This window comes from Trachypithecus francoisi, unplaced genomic scaffold (assembly GCF_009764315.1).
Source record: "Trachypithecus francoisi isolate TF-2019V2 unplaced genomic scaffold, Tfra_2.0 Lachesis_group5, whole genome shotgun sequence".
Classification (NCBI taxonomy): domain Eukaryota; kingdom Metazoa; phylum Chordata; class Mammalia; order Primates; family Cercopithecidae; genus Trachypithecus; species Trachypithecus francoisi.
In genome coordinates, this window is record NW_022681470.1 from 3985757 (window position 1) to 4009959 (window position 24203).

Consider the following 24203-nt stretch of genomic DNA (forward strand, 5'->3'; position numbering starts at 1 on the left):
TAAAAATTGTATCTCCCTCCTTTCCTGGCACACCTGTCCTGGTCCTCCACTCTTATTCCTGGCATCACCTCCAAAAATAAACTGCAAGCACACTTCTGAGGAGCCCGGGGTAAGACAGTGTCGAAGGAATAACAGGCAGAAAGATGGTTTCCTAACAGCAACAGTGGAAGTAAGGAGCTAGTGAAACAGTATCTGATGAAACTGAAGAGTTGCCAGTTAGAAATAATATACAATAGGCAGAACAAATATAAAGCAAATCTAAGAATATATTGTGTCTATATTAGATGAAAATGAACTTAATGCTCTAATTAAAGACATATAATGACAGTCAAGATAAAAAACAGAAGCAAAAACTCAACTTTAGAGTGTTTATAAGACGCATATTAAAAATATGTCTGGTTTGAGTTGGTGTTTGAAAAAAACTGTAAGGATACAGGAAGTTGAAAGTGAAAGCAGGAAAAATGTACACCCACATACAAATATTACCCCCCCCGAATCTGGTTTAGCTATATCAGAAGAACACATTGTAAAACAAAGCATTTCTAAAGATAAAGGTGGTCATCACTTCATTTCATCATTGTGGATGATTGGATCAAAATTGTAGTTTCAAAATAATCCCTTCAAACTGCTCGTGTGAAACAAAAGCCCTGCTGTGGTGATGGCAGCCATCTTGGAGGCAGTGACACCTAATTAGAGACCAAAAACATGAGTAGAAGTTACAGAGATGAAGAGAACGGATGGGCGGTTGGTATGCAGGGAATAGCATAAGCGAAGACATAGATGCATGAAAACAGCAGGTGTGTGTGAGGAGATAGCAGAGTCCAGTGGCCGGAGGGAAGACAGCTGTAGAGAGCTGAGGCCAGAGAAGAGGGGCAGAGGCAGATAAGGTTTTGTATGTCACATTAAGAGCCTAAGAGTTAAGGGTCTATGCTGTTGCTAATGGAGAGCCATAGAAAGGATTTAATAAAATCACATCATCATGGATAAATGTGCAGATGAAAAGAAAGTAAAGTATTATGAATACACTACATAACATTAAAAGGTGCATATTCACTTAAAATGATTAGAAATTAAGCCAATAGTCATACTTAAAGTGTTTAATTACCATTAATTTATTTTATTCCCTCTAAAGTTGATTACCAGATGAAACAATTGGTTGTGTATCCTTCTGATTTATCAATCCTTTCCTTGGGAATTTGATTACCATGAGATAGGATAACATGCTATTAAAAAATCAGACAGCTCTTGACTCATTAAAATGTAAACAGTCCTATAGGAAATTAACAGTCAGCTAATTCCTCATTTTAGATTTTTTTAAATACATTTTAATTGTCACAAAAGACAAAATTTAAATCTTGAAAGAGGTAAATTTGTAACAAAAAGAAAGGATTTATTCACAGTGTTGCATCTTTAGAAAATTCATTTATCTCCAAGTGATAAAGGATTCAATAAGTGATAAGACATTTTTGAAAGAAGGCTTTGATATGGATGCTCAAAGAACATCTCTAAAGCACCTTAATGTTCAGCCCCTTCATGAATGAGGAGGTTAATAGAAAATATGCCCTATACACCAATAACAGAGAAGCAGACCACCAAATCATGAGTGAACTCCCATTCACAATTGCTACAAAGAGAATAAAATATCTAGGAACACAACTCACAAGGGACGTGAGGGACCTCTTCAAGAACTACAAACCACTGCTCAAGGAAATAAGAAGACGCAAACAAATGGAAAAAAATTCCATGCTCATGGATAGGAAGAATCAATGTCGTGAAAATGGTCATACTGCTGGAAGTAATTTATAGATTCAGTGCTATTCCCATCAAGCTACCATTGACTTTCTTCACAGAACTAGAAAAAAACTACTTTAAATTTCATATGGAACCAAAACAGAGCCTGAATGGCCAAGACGATCCTAATCAAAAATAATAAAGCTAGAGGCATCACACTACCTGACTTGAAACTATACTACAAGGCTACAGTAACCAAAACAGCATGGTACTGGTAACAAAACAGATATATAGACCAATGGAACAGAACAGAGGCCTCAGAAATAACGCCACACATTTACAACCATCTGATCTTCAACAAACCTGACAAAAACAAGCAATGGGGAAAGGATCCCCTATTTAATAAATGATGCTGGGAAAACTGGCTAGCCTTATTCAGAAAACAGAAACTGGACCCCTTCTTTAAACCTCATACAAAAATTAACTCAAGATGGATTAAAGACTTAAATGTAAAACCTGAAACCATAAAAACCCTAGAAGAAAACCTAGGCAATATCATTAAGGATATAGGCATGGGCAAAGACTTCATGACTAAAACACCAAAAGCAATTGCAACAAAAGACAAAATTGACAAATGGGATCTAATTACACTAAAGAGCTTCTGCACAGCAAAAGAAACTATCATCAGAGTGAAAAGGCAACCTACAGAATGGGAGAAAATTTTTGCAATCTATCCATCTGACAAAAGTCTAATATCCAGAATCTACAAGGAACTTAAACAAATTTACAATAAAAAAAAAAAACTTCATCGAAAAGTGGGCAAAGAATATGAACAGGCCCTTCTCAAAAGAAAACATTTATGCAGCCAGCAAGCATATGAAAAAAAGCTCATCATCACTGGTCATTAGAGAAATGCAAACCAAAACCATAATGAGATACTATCTCGCACCAGTTAGAATGGCCACCACTAAAAAGTCTGGAAACAACAGATGCTAGTGAGGATGCAGAGAAACAGGAACGTTTTTACACTGTTGGTGGGAGTATAAATTAGTTCAACCATTGTGGAAGGCACTGTGGCGATTCCTCAAATGCCCATCAATGATAGACTGGATAAAGAAAATGTGGCACATATACACCATGGAATACTATGCAGTCATAAAAAAGGATGAGTTCATGTCCTTTGCAGGGACATAGATGAAACTGGAAACCATCATCTTCAGCAAACTAACACAGGAACAGAAAACCAAACACTGCATGTTCTTACTCATAAGTGGGAGTTGAACAATGAGAACACACAGACACAGGGAGGGGAACATCACACACCAGGGCCTGTCGAAGGATGAGGGGAAAAGGGAGGGAGAGCATTTGGCCAAATACCTAATGCATACAGGGTTTAAAACCTAGATGATGGGTTGATAGGTGCAGCAAACTACTATGGGACATGCATACCTATGTAACAAACGTACACATTCTGTATGTGTATCTCATAACTTAGAGTAAAATTAAAAAATAAATAAAAAGAAAATATGAAGAATGTTCAATTAGAGTTCTAAAGAAAGGTTTACTATTGTAGAGATGGAGCATAAGTTCAAAACCACTATAATGGCTAAACTAAAAGGTATCATGCAAATGTATTTAGTTAGGTGTGGGCAGCTTAAAATCCTGTCTATTGATTATAAATTATTCACAGTCCCTACAAAAGAAAGACAGCATTCTATTCTTACTATGATGATACTAATGTTTCCACCTACGATTGAAGGTTCTTCTGCACTCCCGAGCAACTCATCAGGATCAGCATTTTCTGGATCATATACCCATACACTGATAACCTAGAAAAGAAAATTTGTTTGCAATTCTTTACATTTTGTACAGCTTTCATTTTTAGTTGTGGCAATACATAACCATAAACACATTTTTTATTTAAAAATCTTTGATTATCCCACTTTTAAAAATAAAAAGCAACAGTGCTTTACATAGGTAAAGGATGTCAACTGAAAGACATATGAAGGAAGAATTAATGCGATGCCTGTACACCCCTTAAGTATGGAATGTTGAAATGTCATATGAACGTGAGCGCTTACAGGTATTTTTTGAGACGGAGTTTTGCTCTTGTTGCTCAGGCTGGAGTGCAATGGTGGTATCTCGGCTCACTGCAACCTCTGCCTCCCAGTTCAGGTGATTCTCCTGCCTCAGCCTTCCTAGTAGCTGGGATTACAGGTGCCTGCTACCACGCCTGGTTAATTTTTTGTATTTTTAGAGAGACAGAGTTTCACCATGTTGGCCAGGCTGGTCTCAAACTCCTGACCTCAGGTGATCTACCTGCCTTGGCCTCCCAAATTTCTGGGATTATAGGCATGAGCTACTGTGCCTGGCCTATTTTTCTGTTTCTTTGCTTTTCTTTTTTTTGAGACAGAGTCTCGCTCTGTCGCCCAGGCTGGAGTGCAGTAGTGCAATCTCAGCTCACTGCAACCTCTGCCTCCTGGGTTCAAGCAATTCTCCTGCCTCAGCCTCCTGAGTAGCTGGGATTACAGGCACTCACCACCATGCCTGGCTAATTTTTGTATTTTTAGTAGAGACGGGGTTTCACCATGTTGGCCAAGCTGGTCTCGAACTCCTGACCTCAGGTGATTCGCCTGCCTCAGCCTCCCGAAGTGCTGGGATTACAGACATGAGCCACCAAGCCTAGCCTATCTTTCTTTATAGCCATAAATAGACACGGCAACCTCACCCCCACTCACGTACTTTTTATACAAATGAAATCACCCTATACATGTTATTTGTAACTTAACATTTGTGACTTGATGCAAGGCCAGTTCAATAGATACAATACTGTTTTCTTTCTTATTTTTTCTTGAATATTTATTCATATACTTAAAAATTATGTTAAAAATACAGCAAAAGCTGACTCTCCCACCCTGTACTCCATCACTCAATTCCCATAAATCCATCTGCACTCCATAGGTATTATTAGTAAGTTCTTGCTTAGATTCCTATAAAATGTTTGTGTATAACCAACAGATATATTATTTTCATCCCTTTTACAAAATGCTAGGATGCTAAACATATTTTTTCTGAATCTTTTGTTCATCATCTAAAGTTATTTTAGAGATCTTTATATATTTCACTGATTTTTCAGTTGGATATTATTCTAAATTATGGAGGAACCACAATTTATTTAACCGGTAACCTACTGATAAACATTAGTTTCTCCCTTGCCATTATAATCAATCAAGGCGACAATGAGCAACTTTGTACAACTTTGAGCATATTGGTAGGGCACATGCCTAAAAGTGTAATTGTTGAGTCATGGGGTAAACACGTTGTAATTTTCATAGATACTGATAAACTGCTCTCTGCAGCAGTTGTACCAATAGGGTCTCTCACTAGTGATGTATGAGAGTTCTTCCCTCACGTTCTTCCCAACATCAGGTTTTGTCATACGTTCAATTATTGCCAGTCTGATGGGTGAAAAATGGTATTGTGGTATCATTGTTTAAAAAATTTTATTTATTTATTTTTATTTGAGATGGAGTTTTGCTCTGTCGCCCAGGCTGGAGTGCAATGGTGCAATCTCACCTCACTGCAACCTCCACCTCCCAGGTACAAGCAATTTTCCGGCCTCAGCTTCCCGAGTAGCTAGGATTACAGGTGCCCACCACCATGCTCGGTTAAGTTTTGTATTTGTAGTAGAGACGGGGTTTCGCCATGTTGGCCAGGCTGGTTTCGAACTCCTGACCTCAGGCGATCTGCCTGCCTCGGCCTCCCAAAGTGCTGGGATTACAGGTATGAGCCACCACACCCAGCCTGGTACTGCATTATAGTTTAAAACTGCACATCTCTTATTTTGAGAAAGTATGAGCTTCTTTCCATATGTTCAAGTTCCACTTGCATTTCATTTGCTCATTTTTTTGTTGTTGTTGTTGTTGTTGGATTTTTTCTCTTTTAATGGTTTATTTGAAATTTTTTTTACATATTAAGAAGACATTGATTTGTTTACTTTAATCAGTTGTATTTTTCCACCTGTATTCCACTTTCTTTGGGGTTTATGATAATTTTTGGCCATGTTATCTGTCATTTACTTATCTTCTAGCTTTATGGAGTAAAAATTATCATATATTTTGGTTTGTCTTCTGCATTTTGTGATATAGTTAGAAAGGTCTCCAATTATCAGGTTGTAAGAGAATTCTTCCATGTTTTCTTTGTTACTGGATTTATTGTATTTACATATTCAATGTAAAATTATTTCGAATTTATTTTGGTGTACTATGTAAGGTATAACTCCAATCTTTGCTTTTTATTAAGTAAGTATGACTACTCAGTTATCCCAATATCATTTATTGACTAGTCCATCTTCTCCCCAGGGATTTGAGATGCTACTTTCATTGCTTAGTAAAGACCTAACTGTATTTTGGTTATTTCTGGATTCTTACGCTTTTCTATTCATCTTGACTGCCTTTTCGAGAGTTAGTATCTCACACGTTAAACATGAAGGCTTCACCGTGTATTTGAATGCCTGCATGACCAGAACCCTATCCCAGTTCTTATTCAGTGTTTTTCGGAACACTGTTTGTTTTTCTTTAATCCATAGGAATTCTGGAAACATCTTGTCTAGTTCTGAAAAAGTATATTTTTTTCATTAAGATGGCATTGCATTGATAAATTCAGGAAATTTTCATATCTTTATGTTGTAGAGCACATTTATTAGGGAAATAGTGTGCTTTTCCTTCAGGAGAGTTCTACAGTTTTGTCATATAGGTGTCACGCATATTATTAAGTAAAATTCCCACGTGAGACATTGACAAATGGAGAGAATTCTCTTTGCTTTGGTACTCTTTCAGATTCAAATCAGATACACCAGCTCACACATTAGTCAAAAGTTCAACTGGTTTCACCTCATCCCAGCCAAGTCTATCCATCCATCATTGGCCAGTTTGCTCTTCTGTCCTACCTCCAACCTTAGCAAGTGGTCCTAAGTATGAAAGCATTCTCTGGCTTTTGTTCACCTAGCAAGGACTCATTCTTCTGGAATGTAACACCTTTAGATTTCATTTTACTCACAGCGCTTTGAGTCTGAAGGATTTTAAAATTTTACCATGTGATTTCTTTTTAAAGCAGGAGTGAAGGTGTTTTGTATCCTTTACTATCTGCCTGGAGGTCTTAATTATTTAGTTTAAACGATTGGTTTCTTTTTTGACCCATGGATACAGAAATGTTTAAATTCCCCAACATGGGGATTTTCTAGGTAATTTTGTTACTGATCCTTTTTGTTGTTGTTGTTTTTGTTATTGATTTCACACGCCTGAATATAAATCAAAACCCAGCAAGGTCATGGAAATGGGTTTTGCAATCACTTCCGCCTGGGTTCTATGTGTTTGACTGCTTGCAAAGTTATATTTGTATTTATTTCTTGGCTGTAGGTTCTTGAATCTCTTGGGCTGTTAAATTAGGATGTGCACCTGAAATCTGGGTAATCCCTTATCTGTTTACAGCCCCCAAAAGAGGTGTACCATTTCTTTGCAATTATCCTAAGACAGTCAGTAGAGCTTTACCAGTCCCCATTTTACAGACATTTATAAATTTTAAATATTTTATTATTATTATTATTATTAAGATGGAATCTCGCTCTGCCGCCAGGTGGGAGTGCAGTGGCGCAATCTCGGCTCACTGCAACCTCTGACTCCCTGGTTCAAGTGATTCTCCTGCCTCAGCCTCCTGAGTAGCTGGGATTACAGGCACGCGCCACCACACAGAGATAATTTTTGTATTTTTAGTAGAGACTGGGTTTCACTGTGTTGTCCAGGATGGTCTCGATCTACTGACCTTGAGATCTGCCTGCCTCGGCCTCCCAAAGTCCTGGGATTACAGGTGTGAGCCACCGCTCCCAGCCAAGACATTTTCTAAACCCTAACTTCATATAGGGAGGTTCGTTTCAGCTCCCTTGACTCTCATAGGCCGAAACTTTCATTCCCTATTCCCATGAAATCATTAAAAACCCCCTTTCCACTATTTTTAATTATAAAATAAAACAAAAAAGGAATAATATTCATTTGTATGTTTAGTTGTATGTTTTCTAGAAAGCTCGCATTCTGTTCTAATTCAGTCTTGAAACTCTGACTTTGAGTTCCTTAATGATTTCTGACCACCAGGAAATTCCTTTTCTTGCTTAAAAATTCCATATGCACACCTGCACCTGTTTTAATGTAAAGGTCTGTGAGTGTGTGCACTAGCAGCATACACACATGTATTTTCTATAGGCATTTCTATGCGTTTTGAGTGAGAAGGAGGTTATTCTGCACTATTTGAGTCTGTAATATATATTCTACTTCTGTCAGTTCTCCTGTATTTTCTATGTATCTTAAAATTCCTTAATTACTGATAAAATTATTTCTTGCTTTTGAGCGTTGTTATAGTTGTAACCTCAAAAAATAATTCAGTAATATCAGTGGGATTTGGAGTAGGAGTAGTTATGGGCACTGAGCTCACTCAAAGATAAACACAGTTTATCTTGTTTTACTACTTCTTTTCTTCCAGTAAGTTGCTGCTTTTGAGACTTATAATATCTCTATAGAGGTGTAATTTCCAAATATTATTTAACCTTATTTCAGTTTTCAACATTTTGAATACATCTTTCCATCATACTTCTAATCATCCTCTATCCAGAATTTTGAAACTTTTTGATCTTAGGGCCCCTTTCATACTTTTAAAAATTATTACGAATCCCAGAAGGCTTTTGTTTTATGTGGTTTAGATCCACCAGTATTTACCATATAACAAATTAAATTTGAGAACATTTAAAGATAATTTATTTATTTTCAAAACTATGGTACATCTATTATATGTTAATTAACATTTGTATGAAAAATAAGTATTTTTCAAAGGAAAAATATTAGTAAGAATGGATGCTTAATATTTTAAAAACCATCCTTAATATTTGTATTAATAAAAGACAGCTGGATAATCATCTCTGCTCCTTCAGGCAAGTGGTTGGTAAAAATTATCTTGGTAGAAGTAAAAGGGGGGAAAATCCATCCTTATGCAGACAGGTGGCTAGAAAAGGGTGAACCTCATGGACCTCCTGAATGGGTCTTATAGAAAGAGACACACCTTGAGTACCACTACTCTAAGCAAATATCGTTGCAAAATTAGTTTGAAAAATTCCTCATCTGGTAAATATGGAAGATAAGAGAGAAACAATATAGTAGTGATATATGAAGGCTATACAAAATTTTAAAAATATTTTACCTGGGTTAAGTTGTTAAAGAAATGTCTGCGTGGAAAAAGAGGAAATATATTTTAGTAAACAGCCCATTAAACGTTAGTTTGAATATTCTACTTTCAAGACACATGTTTCTAAACCTTTGCATATTCTCTTTATATTTCATTATAGTATACAAAATTAAAGGCTAAATGTAAAAAACAAAAAATCACGTATGTCTATTTATTTATCAATATCGTTATTGATTCTCATTTGTCATCACAGAAGTCTGAGTGGCTTAAATCTGCCCGCTTCCTTAACACTGCAAGTTCACAGAATCAAAACTTCATGATTAATCTTCTTTAAAATGTTGATATTGTCATTCTACATAAAAAACCCTACAGTCTTTACACGTTATAATTTATGTCCAAAAGAAAATTGTCTTTTAGCATGACAAATCCTTCCCTCACCAGCCCCGAAAGGAATAACAGGCCAGGCCTGGTGGCTCACACCTGTAACCCCAGCACTTTGGGAGCCCGGAGCGGGAGGACTGCTTGAGCCCAGGAGTTTGAGACCAGCTTGGGACATATAGTGAGACCCTTTCTCTATTTTTAACTATAAAATAAAACAAAAAGGGACTGATATTCACTTGTATGTTTAGTTGTATGTTTTCTAGGAAGTTTTTTCACTGTAAAGTCGCCTGCATATTTTTAGCATCTATCATCTCTAAAAGTCAGTGCCTCGTGACTGTGTCCTTTCGTTGGCTGATGACTGCAGTGTCTAGTACATTATGATGCACAAAACAAAATGAAAATGCTTTGGGAATCAGTAAATGAGCATGCAGTGAGTTTCTGAGACCGTACAATGAATATTCTATTTCATGTGTTCAATCTGATACGTTAGAAAGCTGCTGAAAACAGCTACAGTAAATCTTAATAGGTAAACTGTGCCCAGAGTTCAACACAGTCCAAGGTTGATTAAGACGACCCCGGCTCCAGGGCTGATACCTTCTGCCTTGTGTTATGCTTACTTGTCACAGGCACAGGAAAGAATTGAGTCACCGAGTGAGTTACCAGCATCTCTGGAAGGAAAATTTGAAGGCAAAAGGAAATACTTGTAGATAATAAAAGAAAGTCTTTGGTATTAATACAGTAACCTCGTAGAGAAGGAATCAGTATCAGCTGACATTAAAGTGACAGCCTTGATTTCCATGGAAGACAGTATTAGCAGCATTCTGCTGGGTCTTTATCAGTTTTCTGGCTTTCTTGAGTTAGTGCACAGGCTGAAGTGTAGAGTTGAGAATAAGACTGAAGAGAAAACCCTGGAATGAATTGACATTTAAGGTAAGGGCAGATGACAAAAAGCCAAAGAAAAAGACGGGAAAAAAAAACCATTATGGAAGTAGAACATAGTGGTATTAGAGAGTGAAGGAATGAAAGAGTTTCAAAAAGAAAGTGATTCTCAGAATTAAATGTGGTATACAAATTATTATAGTAAGAGAATCAAAAAAATCCCATTGAATTTGGCAATTACCTTCAGTGACTTTGCCACAGCAGTTTCAGTAGATAGATAGATAGTAGGGGGATACAGTGATGAAACAGAAAAATGTCACAGTGAACTTGGGAAGACTAGTTTCAGCACAACTTCATGGATCCTTTTCCCTTTTTATTCTCTATTCTTTTTTTTTTTTTTTTTTGAGACAGAGTCTCGCTCTGTCGCCCAGGCTGGAGTGCAGTGGCCGGATCTCAGCTCACTGCAAGCTCCGCCTCCCGGGTTCACACCATTCTCCTGCCTCAGCCTCCCAAGTGGCTGGGACTACAGGCGCCCGTCACCTAGGCCGGCTAGTTTTTTTGTATTTTTTAGTAGAGACGGGGTTTCACTGTGTTCACCAGGATGGTCTCGATCTCCTGACCTCGTGATCCGCCCGTCTCGGCCTCCCAAAGTGCTGGGATGACAGGCTTGAGCCACCGCGCCCGGCCTTTATTCTCTATTCTAATCCTAGAGAGGCAGAGAAGGAAGAAAGCAAGAGAGTTTGGATGCTAACATGACACTTGTTCATGAATTCTTTCTAGCATCAGAACTCTGGTTTGGGGGCAGAGTCAATAGGTGTTGAGAGCCTGGGGAAAGAGGCAGTGCTTAGAGGGGTCCTGTACTCTACAGTATTTATCTTGAAATTCTTAACAGATTTATCTTTGACATTATGTCTTGTAAGCGAAGTGTGATGAGACAATGAAGCAAGCACCGGGGACACGGGGTTTTGGCATTCACACAGTCCCGCCTTCTGCTGCCTCTCTGCCTCCCTGGGATGGATTATTCACCCCGATTCCCCTCCATGCTCTGGCACCTTGGGTCCTGACCAGCCTTCCCCTCCTTAACCCGTCCCACAAGCTGCTTCTGTCTTTGACCTGGGTGAGGGCCTAGGCTCAGGTGTTGGGGGATTGTCAGGGTAAGGCAAATGCATGCTGCAGTGTCTTGGAGTAAGGCACAGCAGCAGCTGTCCCATACCTGGCTGGCAGCACCATGGCATGATGATGGTGATGATGGCGTGGCTTACTCATCTTGGCAGGAGTAAACCTCTTGCTTCCCCCTAATCCAGGTATCTGGCATGGCCCACTGTAGAGGCTGCAATACCCTTGTGGGTTGCCCATCTGCCATGGGTTGAGGTGGGAGGCCCATGAAGGGAAGATACATGGCTTGACTACTTCAGATCCCTCCACTGGCTGAGCATGATGTGCAGGTCTATTGAGAAGAGAAATCTGGTGGTTGGTGGGCTGTGCACTACGAGAGTGTGCACCTGGCCCATGAGTACGCCACATCCTGAATCACCCACCAGGTGACTAGGAGGGTCTGCACCTGACCCATGAGTAGTCTACATGCTGAACCATCCACCAGGTGACTACAAGGCTCTGTACTTGGCCCACGAGTACTCCACAAGCTGAGTCACCCACCAGGTGACTAGGAGGGTCTGCACCTGGTCCATGAGTATTCCTTGTCTAAGGGAGCATGACGTTAAATTGCAAATAAAAAACACCATGAAAGGTAATGAGAGTGACTATAGGAGGAGAAAAAGCTTTAAATTTGATACCTTTAACAGTATTTTCCCCGTGCTTTTTGAGCAAGAGACCCCAACTTTCATTTTACACCAGGCCCCACAAATTTATGAGCCAATTTTGGATGTAATGATGCAGAAGTGGCACAAGAGTACAGTAATTACCTCTAGGTAAAAGGATTTTAGGGATTACAAAATGTAGACACTGGCGTGGCATGGTGGCTCCCAGTGCTTTCAGAGGCCAAGGCAGGAGGATTGCTTGAGGCCAAGAGCTTGGGACTAGCTTGGGCAACAAAGTGAAACCCTGTCTGTACAGAAAAAAAAAAAAAAAAAAAAAAAATGGTGGAGCACAGTGGTGTGTGCCTACAGTCCCAGGTATTCAGGAGTTTGAGGTGGGAGGAGTGCCTGAGCCCAAGAGTTTGAGGTTGCATGAGCTATGATGGCACCACTGCACTCCAGCCTGGGTGACAGGACAAGATCCTATTAAAAAAAAAAAAAAAAATTTCGACACGGATAATGAGATAATTAGTGAACTGAATGAAACATTTAAAAAATAACTAAGAATGAATCACAATAAGACAGAAAGATGGAAAAATACGACAAGATTTTAAGAGTCAGGAAGGACAGAATTAAAAGGTGACATACATTTCTCTTAGGAAAATTTAGAAAGAAAAAAAAAGAATGAGGGAGAACAAATATTTAAAAAGACAGGCCAGGCACAGTCAGTCATGCCTGTAATCCCAGCACTTTGGGAGGCTGAGGTGGGTGGATCACCAAAGGTCAGGAGTTCGAGACCAGCCTGGCCAACACGATGAAACCCCATCTCTACTAAAAATACGAAAATTAGCCAGGTATGGTGGCGGGCGCCTGTAATTCCAGCTACTAGGGAGGCTGAGGCAGGAGAATCACTTGAACCCATGAGGCAGAAGTTGCAGTGAGCTGAGATCATGCCACCTTTCTCCAGCCTGGGCGACAGAGCGAGACTCCGTCTCAAAAAAGAAAAAAGACAATGTGAATTTTCGAGAATTGATGAAAGACACCAATATTCAGATTCAGGAACTGTAATACATCTCAAAAGAAATATACAATAGTAAAACACCAAAGATAAGGCAAGATCTTAAAACAACCACACAGAAAATATAGATTACCTAAAAAGGAAAAACCATTTGAAAGACAGCCGACTTATCAACTGCAGTTGGAGCCAGACACAAGAAAAAATAATTTTAAAGCATTGAGAGAAAATAGCAAGCAACCTAAAATCATATTCCCAGAGAAATGATTTTTCCAGAGTGAGAATAAAATCAAGATATTTTCAGAGGCATGAATACTGAGAAATTTAATCACTCAGAAATCTTCCCTAAAGGAATCCTGAAAGGATATACTTCAGGAAGAGCAAGTAATATGAGAAAACATGTCTGAGAATATAAGCATCGTTGAGCAAAGAAATGGTAGGTCTGTGGATAAATCCGAATAAATATTGACTGAAAAATGTCCAATTTGAAGGATAAACAACTAGAAAGTACCAAAATGATGGTAAGGAGTAAGCCATAAACCAGGAAGGGAATATTTGGAGGTAAAATTCCTGTTAATTCTAGAGTTTGCAACACCAATTACAATCGCATCAAAAACATAAAATACTTTAAAATAAATGTAACAGAAGATGCATAAGACCACTCATCTGAAGCCCACATGGCTGTATCATTTTGCATTCCTACCAGTAATGAAAGACAGTTGTTACTGGTTCATGTCCTCACCAGAAGTGGGTGTGATCAGTGTTTTTCTCCTTCAATATTGGGTTGGCTATTTGGAGTCTTTTGCTTCTCCATATACACTCTAGGATGTGTTTATTCATATTTATAAAGTAAGTAACTTGCTGGGATTTTGATTGGGATTGCACTGAATGTAGAAATCAAGTTGGGAAGAGTTGGAGTGGTGTGGGTACTTCTACTATCACTTGTCAAGATTTAAAAAATACAGTTATAGTAATAAGGATAATGTAGTTTTGTTCAAGTATGGACAAATACATCAGCTGAACAGAATAGTCAGCCCAGAAAAACACCCATGCATATATGGAAAATTGATACATGAAAGAGAAGATATTCTGGATAAATAGATTATTCATTAAATGAGTATGAGAAAATTAATTATTCATGTAGAAAAAATAAAGTGAATTCCTATTCTAAGTTTGTACAAAAATTGATTCCAGGTGGATTAAAGACCTAATTTTAGAAGAAAAAAACATATAGAACTTTTAGAAAACAATATAGGAGCCTATCCTTATGATCTTGTAAGTAGGAAAAGATTTCTTAAATAGATTTTAAAAGGCATAAGCCCACAAAGGAAAGTATTAATCAATTTATCCACAATACTAAAGACCTTTCTTGGGCCGGGCGCGGTGGCTCAAGCCTGTAATCCCAGCACTTTGGGAGGCTGAGACGGGCGGATCACAAGGTCAGGAGATCGAGACCATCCTGGCTAATACGGTGAAACCCCGTCTCTACTAAAGAATACAAAAAACTAGCCGGGCGACGAGGCGGGCGCCTGTAGTCCCAGCTACTTGGGAGGCGGAGGCAGGAGAATGGCGTGAACCCGGGAGGCGGAGCTTGCAGTGAGCTGAGATCCGGCCACTGCACTCCAGCCTGGGCGAGAGAGCCAGACTCCGTCTCAAAAAAAAAAAAAAAAAAAAAAAAAAAAAAAAAAAGACCTTTCTTATCAATAGGAGGCATGGAAAGTAAAAATCTGCATAAACTGAGACAGAATACTTTCAGTATATATATACACATATATATGTGATAATGTAGTAATTAAGATATATAATGAAATCTTGTAAATTATTATGAAAATAAAAATAACTCAAAAGTCGATCAAAATACTTATTGAACAGAAAAGAGAAGAAAAATTCCTGCTGAACAGATAAAATATACTCAATGCATCAGTAATCAGTAAAATGTAAATAAAAATACAATGACATAATTTCATACCTAGTAGACTGGAAAAATTAAAAAGTCAGACAATTTTAAGTGTTGGTGAGGATACAGCAAAATGGGAACTTTCACGCACTACCAGTGTGGATATAAAATTGGACAATCTTTCAAAAGTGACTTAGGCATCCCCCAGGAAAGTTGAACAAATGCACATCCTACTTTTAGGCTATTGTACTTTTAGGTCTCTACCTTAGAGAAACTTTCATTTATACGCATTAAATCAGTACTACTTCCCCAACTACAATGAACATATAAATTCCTACAGAATCTTCTTAAAGTGCAGATTATTATCCCATAGGGCTGGAATAAAGCCTGACATTCTTCACTTCTAATAAATTTCCAGGTGACGTCAGTGCTGCTAATCCTCAGATGACATTTGGAGTAGCAAGACACTATGAGGTATGTTCAGGCATTCACAGCATCATTTGTAGTTGCAATCAGCAGAATGAACAGAGTCATACGATGAAATACCATAGAGCAGTCACAATGAAAGAACTAAAGATTCTTATTTGACTATGGATAAGTCTCAAAAACATAATTTTTAGAGAAGGAAGCAACTCATGGAACAATACTTACCATGATTCAATTTAAATAATGTTCAAGAACTGACAAAACTAAACAATTTATTACAATCAAATATAGTCACTAAATTATAAGAAAAAGGCAAGAAATCATCCATTAAACAGTATTTAGGATAAAATAACGAAAAGACAAAAAACAATATCCAGAATAGTGTCTAACTCTTGGAGGGTGAATAGAGTGTGATTGGTAGGGTATAAAGAGGTGTGATGTTCTATTTCTTGATTTGGGCAATACGTATGTGGGTACTGATTTCATTACTATCCTTTTAATTCTTTATGTAATCTTTCTAGCCATTAATTATTATTTTTTTTATTTTCATTTTTTCTAGAGATGGGGTCTTGCTCTGACATGGAGGCTGGAGTGTAGTAGTGCAATCATAGCTCACAGTAGCTTTGAACTCCTGGGCTTAAGCGAACCTCCTACCTCAGCCTTGCAAGTAGTTGGAACTACAGATGCAAGTCATCATGACTGACAACTTTTTAATGTTTTTTGTAGAGACAGGTCTTGCTATGTTTCCCAGGATGGTCTTGAACTCCTGGGCTCAAGTGATCCTCCCATCTCAGTCTCCTAAGTAGTTGGGACTACAGATGCAAGTCACCATGCCTAGCAAATTTTCTCTATTTTTTGTAGAGACAAGTCTTGCTGTTTCCCAGGCTGCTCTTGAACTCCTGGGCTCAAGCAATCCTCTCACCGAGGCCTCCCAAAACACTGAGATTACAAGCATGAGCCACCATGCTAGGCCTCATTATTATTCTTTAATTGATATTTTTACAGGTGACAGACTGAAAATTCTTACAATATATATTACAGAAAAACTCTTAGTCCCTACGGAGTTCTCTCTTTTGGACTAACCTTTTGGTTAGTGCTTTTACACTAGGTGCTTTTCCTTCTGTTCTTACTTACAAGGAGAAAACATATCAAGATCAGGGTAGCCTGGAGGCCCATCTCTTTCAGCCCCAGCTCTTAGGTCTTAATGTTTGTGAATGAAATTGGTAATCCATTCAATGCTTCTTGGCAGATGTCCTAGTTTGGTCTGCTATAACAAAAATACCATAGACTGGGTGGCTTTAACAACAAACCTTTATTTCTCATAGTCTGGAGGCTGCAAAGTCCAAAGATCAAGGTGCTATCTTCTCACCGGGTCCTCGCATGATGGAAAGGAAAAAGGAACTCTTTGGGGTCTCTTTTGTAAGAGCACTAATCCCATTCATAAGGACTGCTCCCTCATGATCTAACCACTTCCCAATGGTGCAACCTCCAGATAACATCACATCAGGGATTAGGTTTCAGCATAAAAATTTGGGGGTAAACAGGGTGGGACACAAACATACAGTCTTATTGCAACAGATTATCTTCTCTGATGGTTCCCAAGAGCTCTACTTGGGAGAACAGAAAGTAGCCCATTTGGCCAAAGGAGCAGGTCCTTTTTTACAATTCAACTCTACCAGGAATATTTTATATATATATATTTATTTATTTTTGAGATGGAGTTTTGCTCTTGTTGCCAAGACTGAAATGCAGTGGCATGATCTCAGCTCACTGCAACCTCCGCCTCTCAGGTTCAAGTGACTCTCCTCCCTCAGCCTCTCTAATAGCTGGCATTACAGGTGCCTGCCAACACATCTGGCTAATTTTTTTGTATTTTTAATAGAGATGGGGTTTCACCATCTTGTTCAGGCTGGTCTTGAACTCCTGACTTCAGGTCCACCCGCCCTGGCCTCCCAAAATGCTGGGATTACAGGTGTGAGCCACCATGCCCAGCCTATTATTTTATTTTATGAGACAGAGTCTCATTCTGTCACCATGCTGGAGTACAGCGGCACAATCATAGCTCACTATAACCTTGACACAGTAACGTCAAATTTTTGGGGTCAAGTGATTCTCCTAACTCAGCCTCCTGTGTAGCTGGGACTACAGGCATGAGCCACTGTGCCCGGCCTCTACCAGGGTTTGTTATCCCCAAACTTGCCCTTGTCTATTTCTCAACTGGTTCAGAACCCACAGAGGAAAACCTGGTGATTGGTATTTCTGAAACTGCCAACAAGGACAGAAGCCTGCCAGTTTCATGAGTAGCAGAGACTCAATCCTCCCTGCTTCTCAATAAGACTCTGGGAAAGTGGCAGTGAGTGAGAGACGACTGGGTGAATGTGTACTCCCGGTGGGGCTTGCTGAAACCTAGGTATTATTCGGATTTACAATCTAGCTCAGGATGTCCAATCCAAAAATTCCACATAAACTGCAGAACCACCCAACTTTAAGGGACTACGTGGACCAGGACAATAAAACTATTAACAACAACCAAGCTTTACTGAAGACATGAGTATTCTGATTGGTTCTGCCTGGATCGAGTATGTGCCAATCCTCAACTAATAACTCTAACCAAGGAAATGTGGGTTTGTAGAGTTAGACCATATACATCACATGAAATTAACAATATTATCACCGAATAGGGAGGAATAGTTTCCCCAAGGGAATAAACGTGAAGTGGATAAAAAGAAATAAGTACTTTCCATGCATCCTGAGGTCAAGATCCACATACTATAGTTCCTTATATCGTACACAGTGCTTAAGATGTTGCCATGACCATGATACTAAAGCATATTCCGAATCACTGATACTTTTTAAGCTTATTGAATGATCTTTATGCAGTTAATAATGTATTTGTGTACCACTTTTTCCCTTCTTATATTCAGCTGCCTTCATTTTGTCACGAGTTTGAAAAGCTATCTAATACAAACACGGTATTTCTGAAATGTATATCATAGAAGAGCCCTATAGACTGAAAAACCAGAGTCAAATCTCAATGTATTGTATTTTTTCCAAAGAGTTTAACCCATCCATGCTTATGCTTCCACATCTATAAAGACTTACATTTATGTGGTTATTATAAAAATTAAGAAAGAATTTACATTAAAGTACAAACATGTAGACACAGTATGTGCTAAAATAGTGGTTGCTCTTAATTTTACTATTTGTTCTTCAGTATTTCTTTGGCAGTGTATTTGAGAATAGCTTGGTTGGTGAATGAAAGTTGTATGGAAACCATAATATAGATAATCTATTTGTGGTTAATTAAAAGCTGAAGCGAAATACTCTTTAAAAGCATAATTACCTATTCACTACTGCATTACTTACCTAACTCTATAGTACCACAGAAAGCAAGTGTGAGAACTGTCCACAAATAAATTGCGTTCTTCTTCATCCTAAAAGAAAATGCAAACGCAACTGTGATATATTAACATTAAATCAAATGCAAATATGGATATAGGCATAAAAGTCACACAGGAACTAAGTTACTTATCTAACATCAGAGGAGGAAAAACTTCAGAATAAAATTTAAATATATATTTAAATATTTATCTATATATTGCCATCTTTATCATTTTTATTACATTTGTCTTCCTCACTGAAATACAATTCAACTAATTTTCTCATTCAGTGGGGTAATTTTGCTCCCCAGGGACTTTTGGCAATGCCTAGAGATGCTTTTGGTTGTTACAACTGAGTGCTTTTCCAAAGTCAGATGTGGCCGGGCACGGTGGCTCACACCTGTAATCCCAGCACTTTGGGAGGCCAAGGCAGGTGGATCACCTGAGGTGAGAAGTTCAACTCCAGCCTGACCAACATGGAGAAACCCCATCTCTACTAAAAATACAAAATTAGCCAGGTGTGGTGGCGCATGCCTGTAATCCCAGCTACTTGGGAGGCTGAGGCAGGAGAATTGCTTGAACCCAGGAGGCGGAGGTTGCAGTGAGCCAAGATTGTGCCACTGCACTCCAGCCTGGTCGACAAGAGCAAAACTCCATCTCAAAAACAACAACAACAACAACAAATGAAACAAAAGGAAAAGGAGTCCCTTACTTTCTCACGAATTGTGTCGTGGTTTTTTTTTCTTTTCTTTTTGAGACGGAGGCTGGAGTGCGATGGTGCGATCTCAGCTCACTGCAACCTCCGCCTCCCCAGGTTCGAGCGATTCTCCTGCCTTAGCCTCCCGAGTAGCTGGGATTACAGGTGCCTGCCACCACGCCCAGCTAATTTTTGTATTTTTAGCAGAGACAGGGTTTCATTATGTTGGCCAGGCTGGTCTTGAACTCCTGACCTCAGGTGATTCGCCCACCTCGGCCTCCCAAAGTGCTGGGGTTACAGGCACGAGCCACCGTGCCCAGCATGAATTGTGCTCTTGAAACTGGCAAATATTCATAGACTCAAAGAGACAAATTCAAGTATCTTTCACTCTATAAGGATTAAAAAACGAATTAATATTCATCTGGCCTCTCTCACATAGCTCTGTCTACTTGTGCCTTGACAATAAAGCTTTTTAATTAAAGAGAAGGCACAAGCCTCAAAGTAAAGGCAGGATTGGTGACGTGGCGTCTGTAAAACTGCAGCTTCAGGCGCACTTGTGTGGGAACATCAGCTGTGAGGTATGTAGCCCGTATTTTGTTACTAATTATTAAAACGCCAGTGTCTTAAAATGCTTTACTTTGTCTTTGCATGTTTTTGGTAAACTAGAGAGACTCAACCTCATTTGAATTCATTTGCATTCACATGTTTTCTTCAGTTGAAGACAATGCAGTGGAGTAAAAATAAATCTGCTAGAAATTACTCTTAATCCTAGGCGTTGGCATAGGAGCGTATGACAGGAGATCCACTCATCTGAGAGTCCTATTATCATTAAGGTGGTGGCTGTGAACTTTAACATACTTACTAATAGAAAGACGAAGATAAAAATTGTATGTAATTTTATAATTTAGAATTTAACATGAGCTATATCTAAAAATGGACATTCTGACAGTAACTTTAGGGCTTGTTTATAGTTATAATTAATACTATTTAAAACAGGTTAAATTAGATTGAAAAGCTCAAAAGAAAGGCAAAATAAAATATAACAGGATAACAGGATGATTATTCAAGATTTAACAACATATCATTAAAATCAACTTACTGGGCCACTAACGATTGGTTTTATAGCATGAACACCAGGTGAGGAACAACGCAATTCTGTCTTGGGTGAGCTAGTGTTTAAAAAGATGGGAAAGAATAATTACAGGTGCATATGAGATTAATAAAATTACCTTACTATTTTTAAGCCTAAAAACTTCAATTGTATGCTGATAAGAGATATTTTTAAATATTTGCAATATTTTACTTCTATACTATATTCAACCTGATTTTGTCTTGCTTTTCATGTCTACTTAATGAAAGAAAATTTACATTAAATCACAGCCTTGAATCTGAATGCTCACATTGTATGAATGAATTAAAAAATATACACACACATTGATATTCATGATATAAATCTTACCTTTTATTTAGCACAAAACAAATTTCTGGCACACTCCACTCAGTAAATAATGTTCCTTCATACTCTAACTTAATCTAAAAAAGAAAACAAGAGTTCAAGCAAAAAATATGATTCAAAATTTTCACCTCAGGGTTCAGTTGTAGTATTCAATTTTCTGGGTCCTAATTATTTAAAGAAAGAATAACTAAAATTCAATTTCCTTTAAATTGTACAAAGTAATGTGACAAAGAAAAGATAACTTAACCCATCTGAGACACTTTAGCAGTCACTCCAAAAAACTATAAACTTTTAATTTTATTACTTCAGCAATAATCCACTGGCCGGGTGCAGTGGCTCATGCCTGTAATCCCAGCACTTTGAGAGGCCGAGGCAGGAGGATCACCTGAGGTCATGAGTTTGAGACCAGCCTGGCCAACATGGTGAAACCCTGTTTCTACTAAAAACACAAAAATTAGCTGGGTGTGGTGGCACACACCTGTAAGCCCAGCTACTCAGGAGGCTGAGGCAGGAGAATCGCTTGAACCCAGGAGGTGGAGGTTGCAGTGAGCTGAGATTGCGCCACTGCACTCCAGCCTGGGTGACAAGAGCAAAATGCCGTCTCAAAAAAAAAAAAAAAAGAAAAAAAAGAAATAATCTATTAAGTATCTAAGAGGGACTGACACTCTGGTAGGTTCTGGGGATTTAAAAAAAAAAAAAAGACAAATGAGAAATGATCCTTTGCTTAAAAACAAGTCACTTTTAATTCTGAGATTCTATTATTTACACATTACTGACTAGTAACATAACTTTCATCACCTTTTTCTTATTTCTAAAGCTACTTTTTTTTCCCTGCCTCTCTATTCTTTCATTTAGAAGTTCTCTCTTTCCCCTCCTGAAGTATACCAATTCACTTTCTAACATTATCAGTCTTAGTTTCAGCACTGTTCCTCTTCTTCAGCCAGAGTTGGAACCCAATTTTACCTTCTAATATTTGTGACACAAAATTATATATACATACATAATATATGAAGATTGCTTTGGTGTTTTAACTCGGAAAATGGAGATTATAACAGGTGGTAAACCGTTTCATAGATATGATATTATAGGATAGTGTATAAGAAGAAAAAAGAGAAAAATTCATGAGAAGATAAAACATAACTTTGAAATATATTAAGCAAAATTTGATAGAATTGCTAGAAGAAATTTCAAAAGCCATAAATATAGTGGTAGATTTTAAAATACACTTTTCTCAAATTAAATAAACTTGGGGAGGGGAGGGAAACGTAGTCAAAGACTTAAAAAATATAATTAGTAAGTTTATGATATATATGTTAAAACTATATACATTCCTAAAAAGTTTTTTCTTTTTAATTTTTTTTTTTTTAATACAGATAGGATCTCACTATGTTGACCAGGCTTGTCTCAAACTCGTGGCCTCAAGTAGTCCTCCTACCTCAGCCTTCCAAAGTGCTGGGATTACAGACATAAGCCACTGTACCCAGCCCCTAAAATTAAGCAATATAAAATATGTACATCATTTGCAATCTCACATAGAACAATTGCCAAAACTGACCACATTTACAAGGAAAGTTTTAACCAATCTTGAAGAATTACTATCACATATACAATGCCCTTTAATATTAGTGAAATAAAATTAGAATTTCTCATCAAGTTAGGCAGAAAAAAAATCCTAAGATATTTTGAGTCTTTTTTTTTTTCTTTTTTTTAAGACGGAGTTTCACTCTGTCGCCCAGGCTGGAGTGCAGTGGCCGGATCTCAGCTCACTGCAAGCTCTGCCTCCCAGGTTCACACCATTCTCCTGCCTCAGCCTCCCGAGTAGCTGGGACTACAGGTGCCCGCCACCTCGCCCGGCTAGTTTTTTGATATTTTGAGTCTTTAAAAAAACAAACAAAAAAAACCTACTTCTAAATCATTCATAAGCAAAATCATAATGTAAAGTATAAAATGTTTATGAATAAACAGTAAAAGCATTTAATATTATAAAAATTTGTGGTATAGCCAGGCGTGGTGGCTCACGCCTGTAATCCCAGCACTTTGGGAGGCTGAGGCAGGCAGATCATGAGGTCAGGAGATCAAGACCATCCTGGCAAACATGGTGAAACTCCATCTCTACTAAAAATACAAAAATTAGCTGGGTGTGGTGGCATGCGCCTGTAGTCCCAGCTACTCAGGAGGTTGAGGCAGGAGAATCACTTCAACCAGGGAGTTGGAGATTGCAGTGAGCTGAGATCACGCCACTGCACTCCAGCCTGGCAACAGAGTGAGACTCCTTCTCAAAAAACAAACAAACATAACAAACAAACAAACAAAATTGTGGCCAGGTGCGGTGGCTCATGCCTGTAATCCCAGCACTTTCGGAGGCCAAGGCAGGTAGATCACTTGAGGCCAGGAGTTCCAGACCAGCCTGGCCAACATGGCAAAACCCTGTCTCTACTAAAAATACAAAAATTGGCCAGGCGTGGTGGCACATGCCTGTAATCTTATCTACTCAGGAGGCTGAGGCAGAACAATTGCTTGAACCCGGGAGGAGGAGGCTGCAGTGAGCCGAGATCGCACCATTGCACTCCAGCCTGGGTGACAGAATGAGATGGAAAAAAAAAAAAAAAAAAGGCTCTAGATAAGATAATTTGGAAGTGAATAAACTCTGTTTTCACTGTAAGATGATAATAAAAGGACAATAGAGAAAATCCCCCCAAATAAAAGGAAGGATATAAGAAGAGAAAAAAAATAGAAATTTATAAAAGAAAACAAATGAAAGAGCATTGGGAAGGGGCTTTGGGGATGTAGTGTTTAAAATCTATTTAAATTTCCTAATAAACACAGAAAGAACAATTAGGATAGTCCCCAAAAACACTGTACAATAATACAGCAACCAATAGTAAAACTCACTTAAGCCCAGGAGTTCAAGACCAGCCTGGGCGACATAGGGAGACCACTCTCTATAAGAAATTTAAAAATTAGCTGGGTGTGGTGGCACACACCTGTAGTCCCAGCTACTGGGGAGGCTGAGGTGGGAGGATCACTTGAGTCCAGGCGTTAAAAGCTGCACTAAGCTGTGATTGCATCACTTCACTCTAGCCTGGATGACAGAGCAAAGACCAAGACCCTGTCTCCAAAAAAAAAGAAGAAGAAGAAAATAAAGAAGGGATTAAAAAATGATTAAGTGATTTAAGAGTAAGCAACAAATACAAAAGATAGGCACAGAAAATCCAATATACATGTATCTGGAGATCCTGAAGAAAAAAACCAAAATATCTGGAACACAGCAATAACAGTAACTATAATCAAAGGATGATAATCTTCTTATAATAATCTTCTATAATTAAAGAATAATACCTGAAATTGAAAAACTGAAAT

The 24203-nt window shown here is 38.4% G+C and overlaps 1 protein-coding gene across 10 annotated transcripts in view; it reads right to left on the reverse strand.

Annotated features, from left to right (window-relative positions):
* CATSPERE (catsper channel auxiliary subunit epsilon) overlaps positions 1-24203 on the reverse strand; it is a 176075-nt gene that overhangs the window by 128243 nt on the left and 23629 nt on the right. For 8 of the 10 annotated variants that reach the window (XR_004434164.1, XM_033198650.1, XM_033198652.1 and 5 more), the window contains exons 3-7: positions 20847-20920; positions 20487-20556; positions 18677-18744; positions 8974-8998; positions 3483-3560 (exon numbers count right to left, since the gene is read on the reverse strand). Coding sequence is in view for 7 of the 10 variants with exons in the window: in XM_033198650.1 (XP_033054541.1) it covers positions 3483-3560; positions 8974-8998; positions 18677-18744; positions 20487-20556; positions 20847-20920 (315 nt within the window). In the remaining 3 variants the exon portion in view is untranslated. Of the gene's footprint in view, positions 1-3482; positions 3561-8973; positions 8999-11431; positions 12285-18676; positions 18745-20486; positions 20557-20846; positions 20921-24203 lie in introns of those variants that run through there. The other 2 variants (XM_033198649.1, XM_033198656.1) reach the window with 2 other exon arrangements.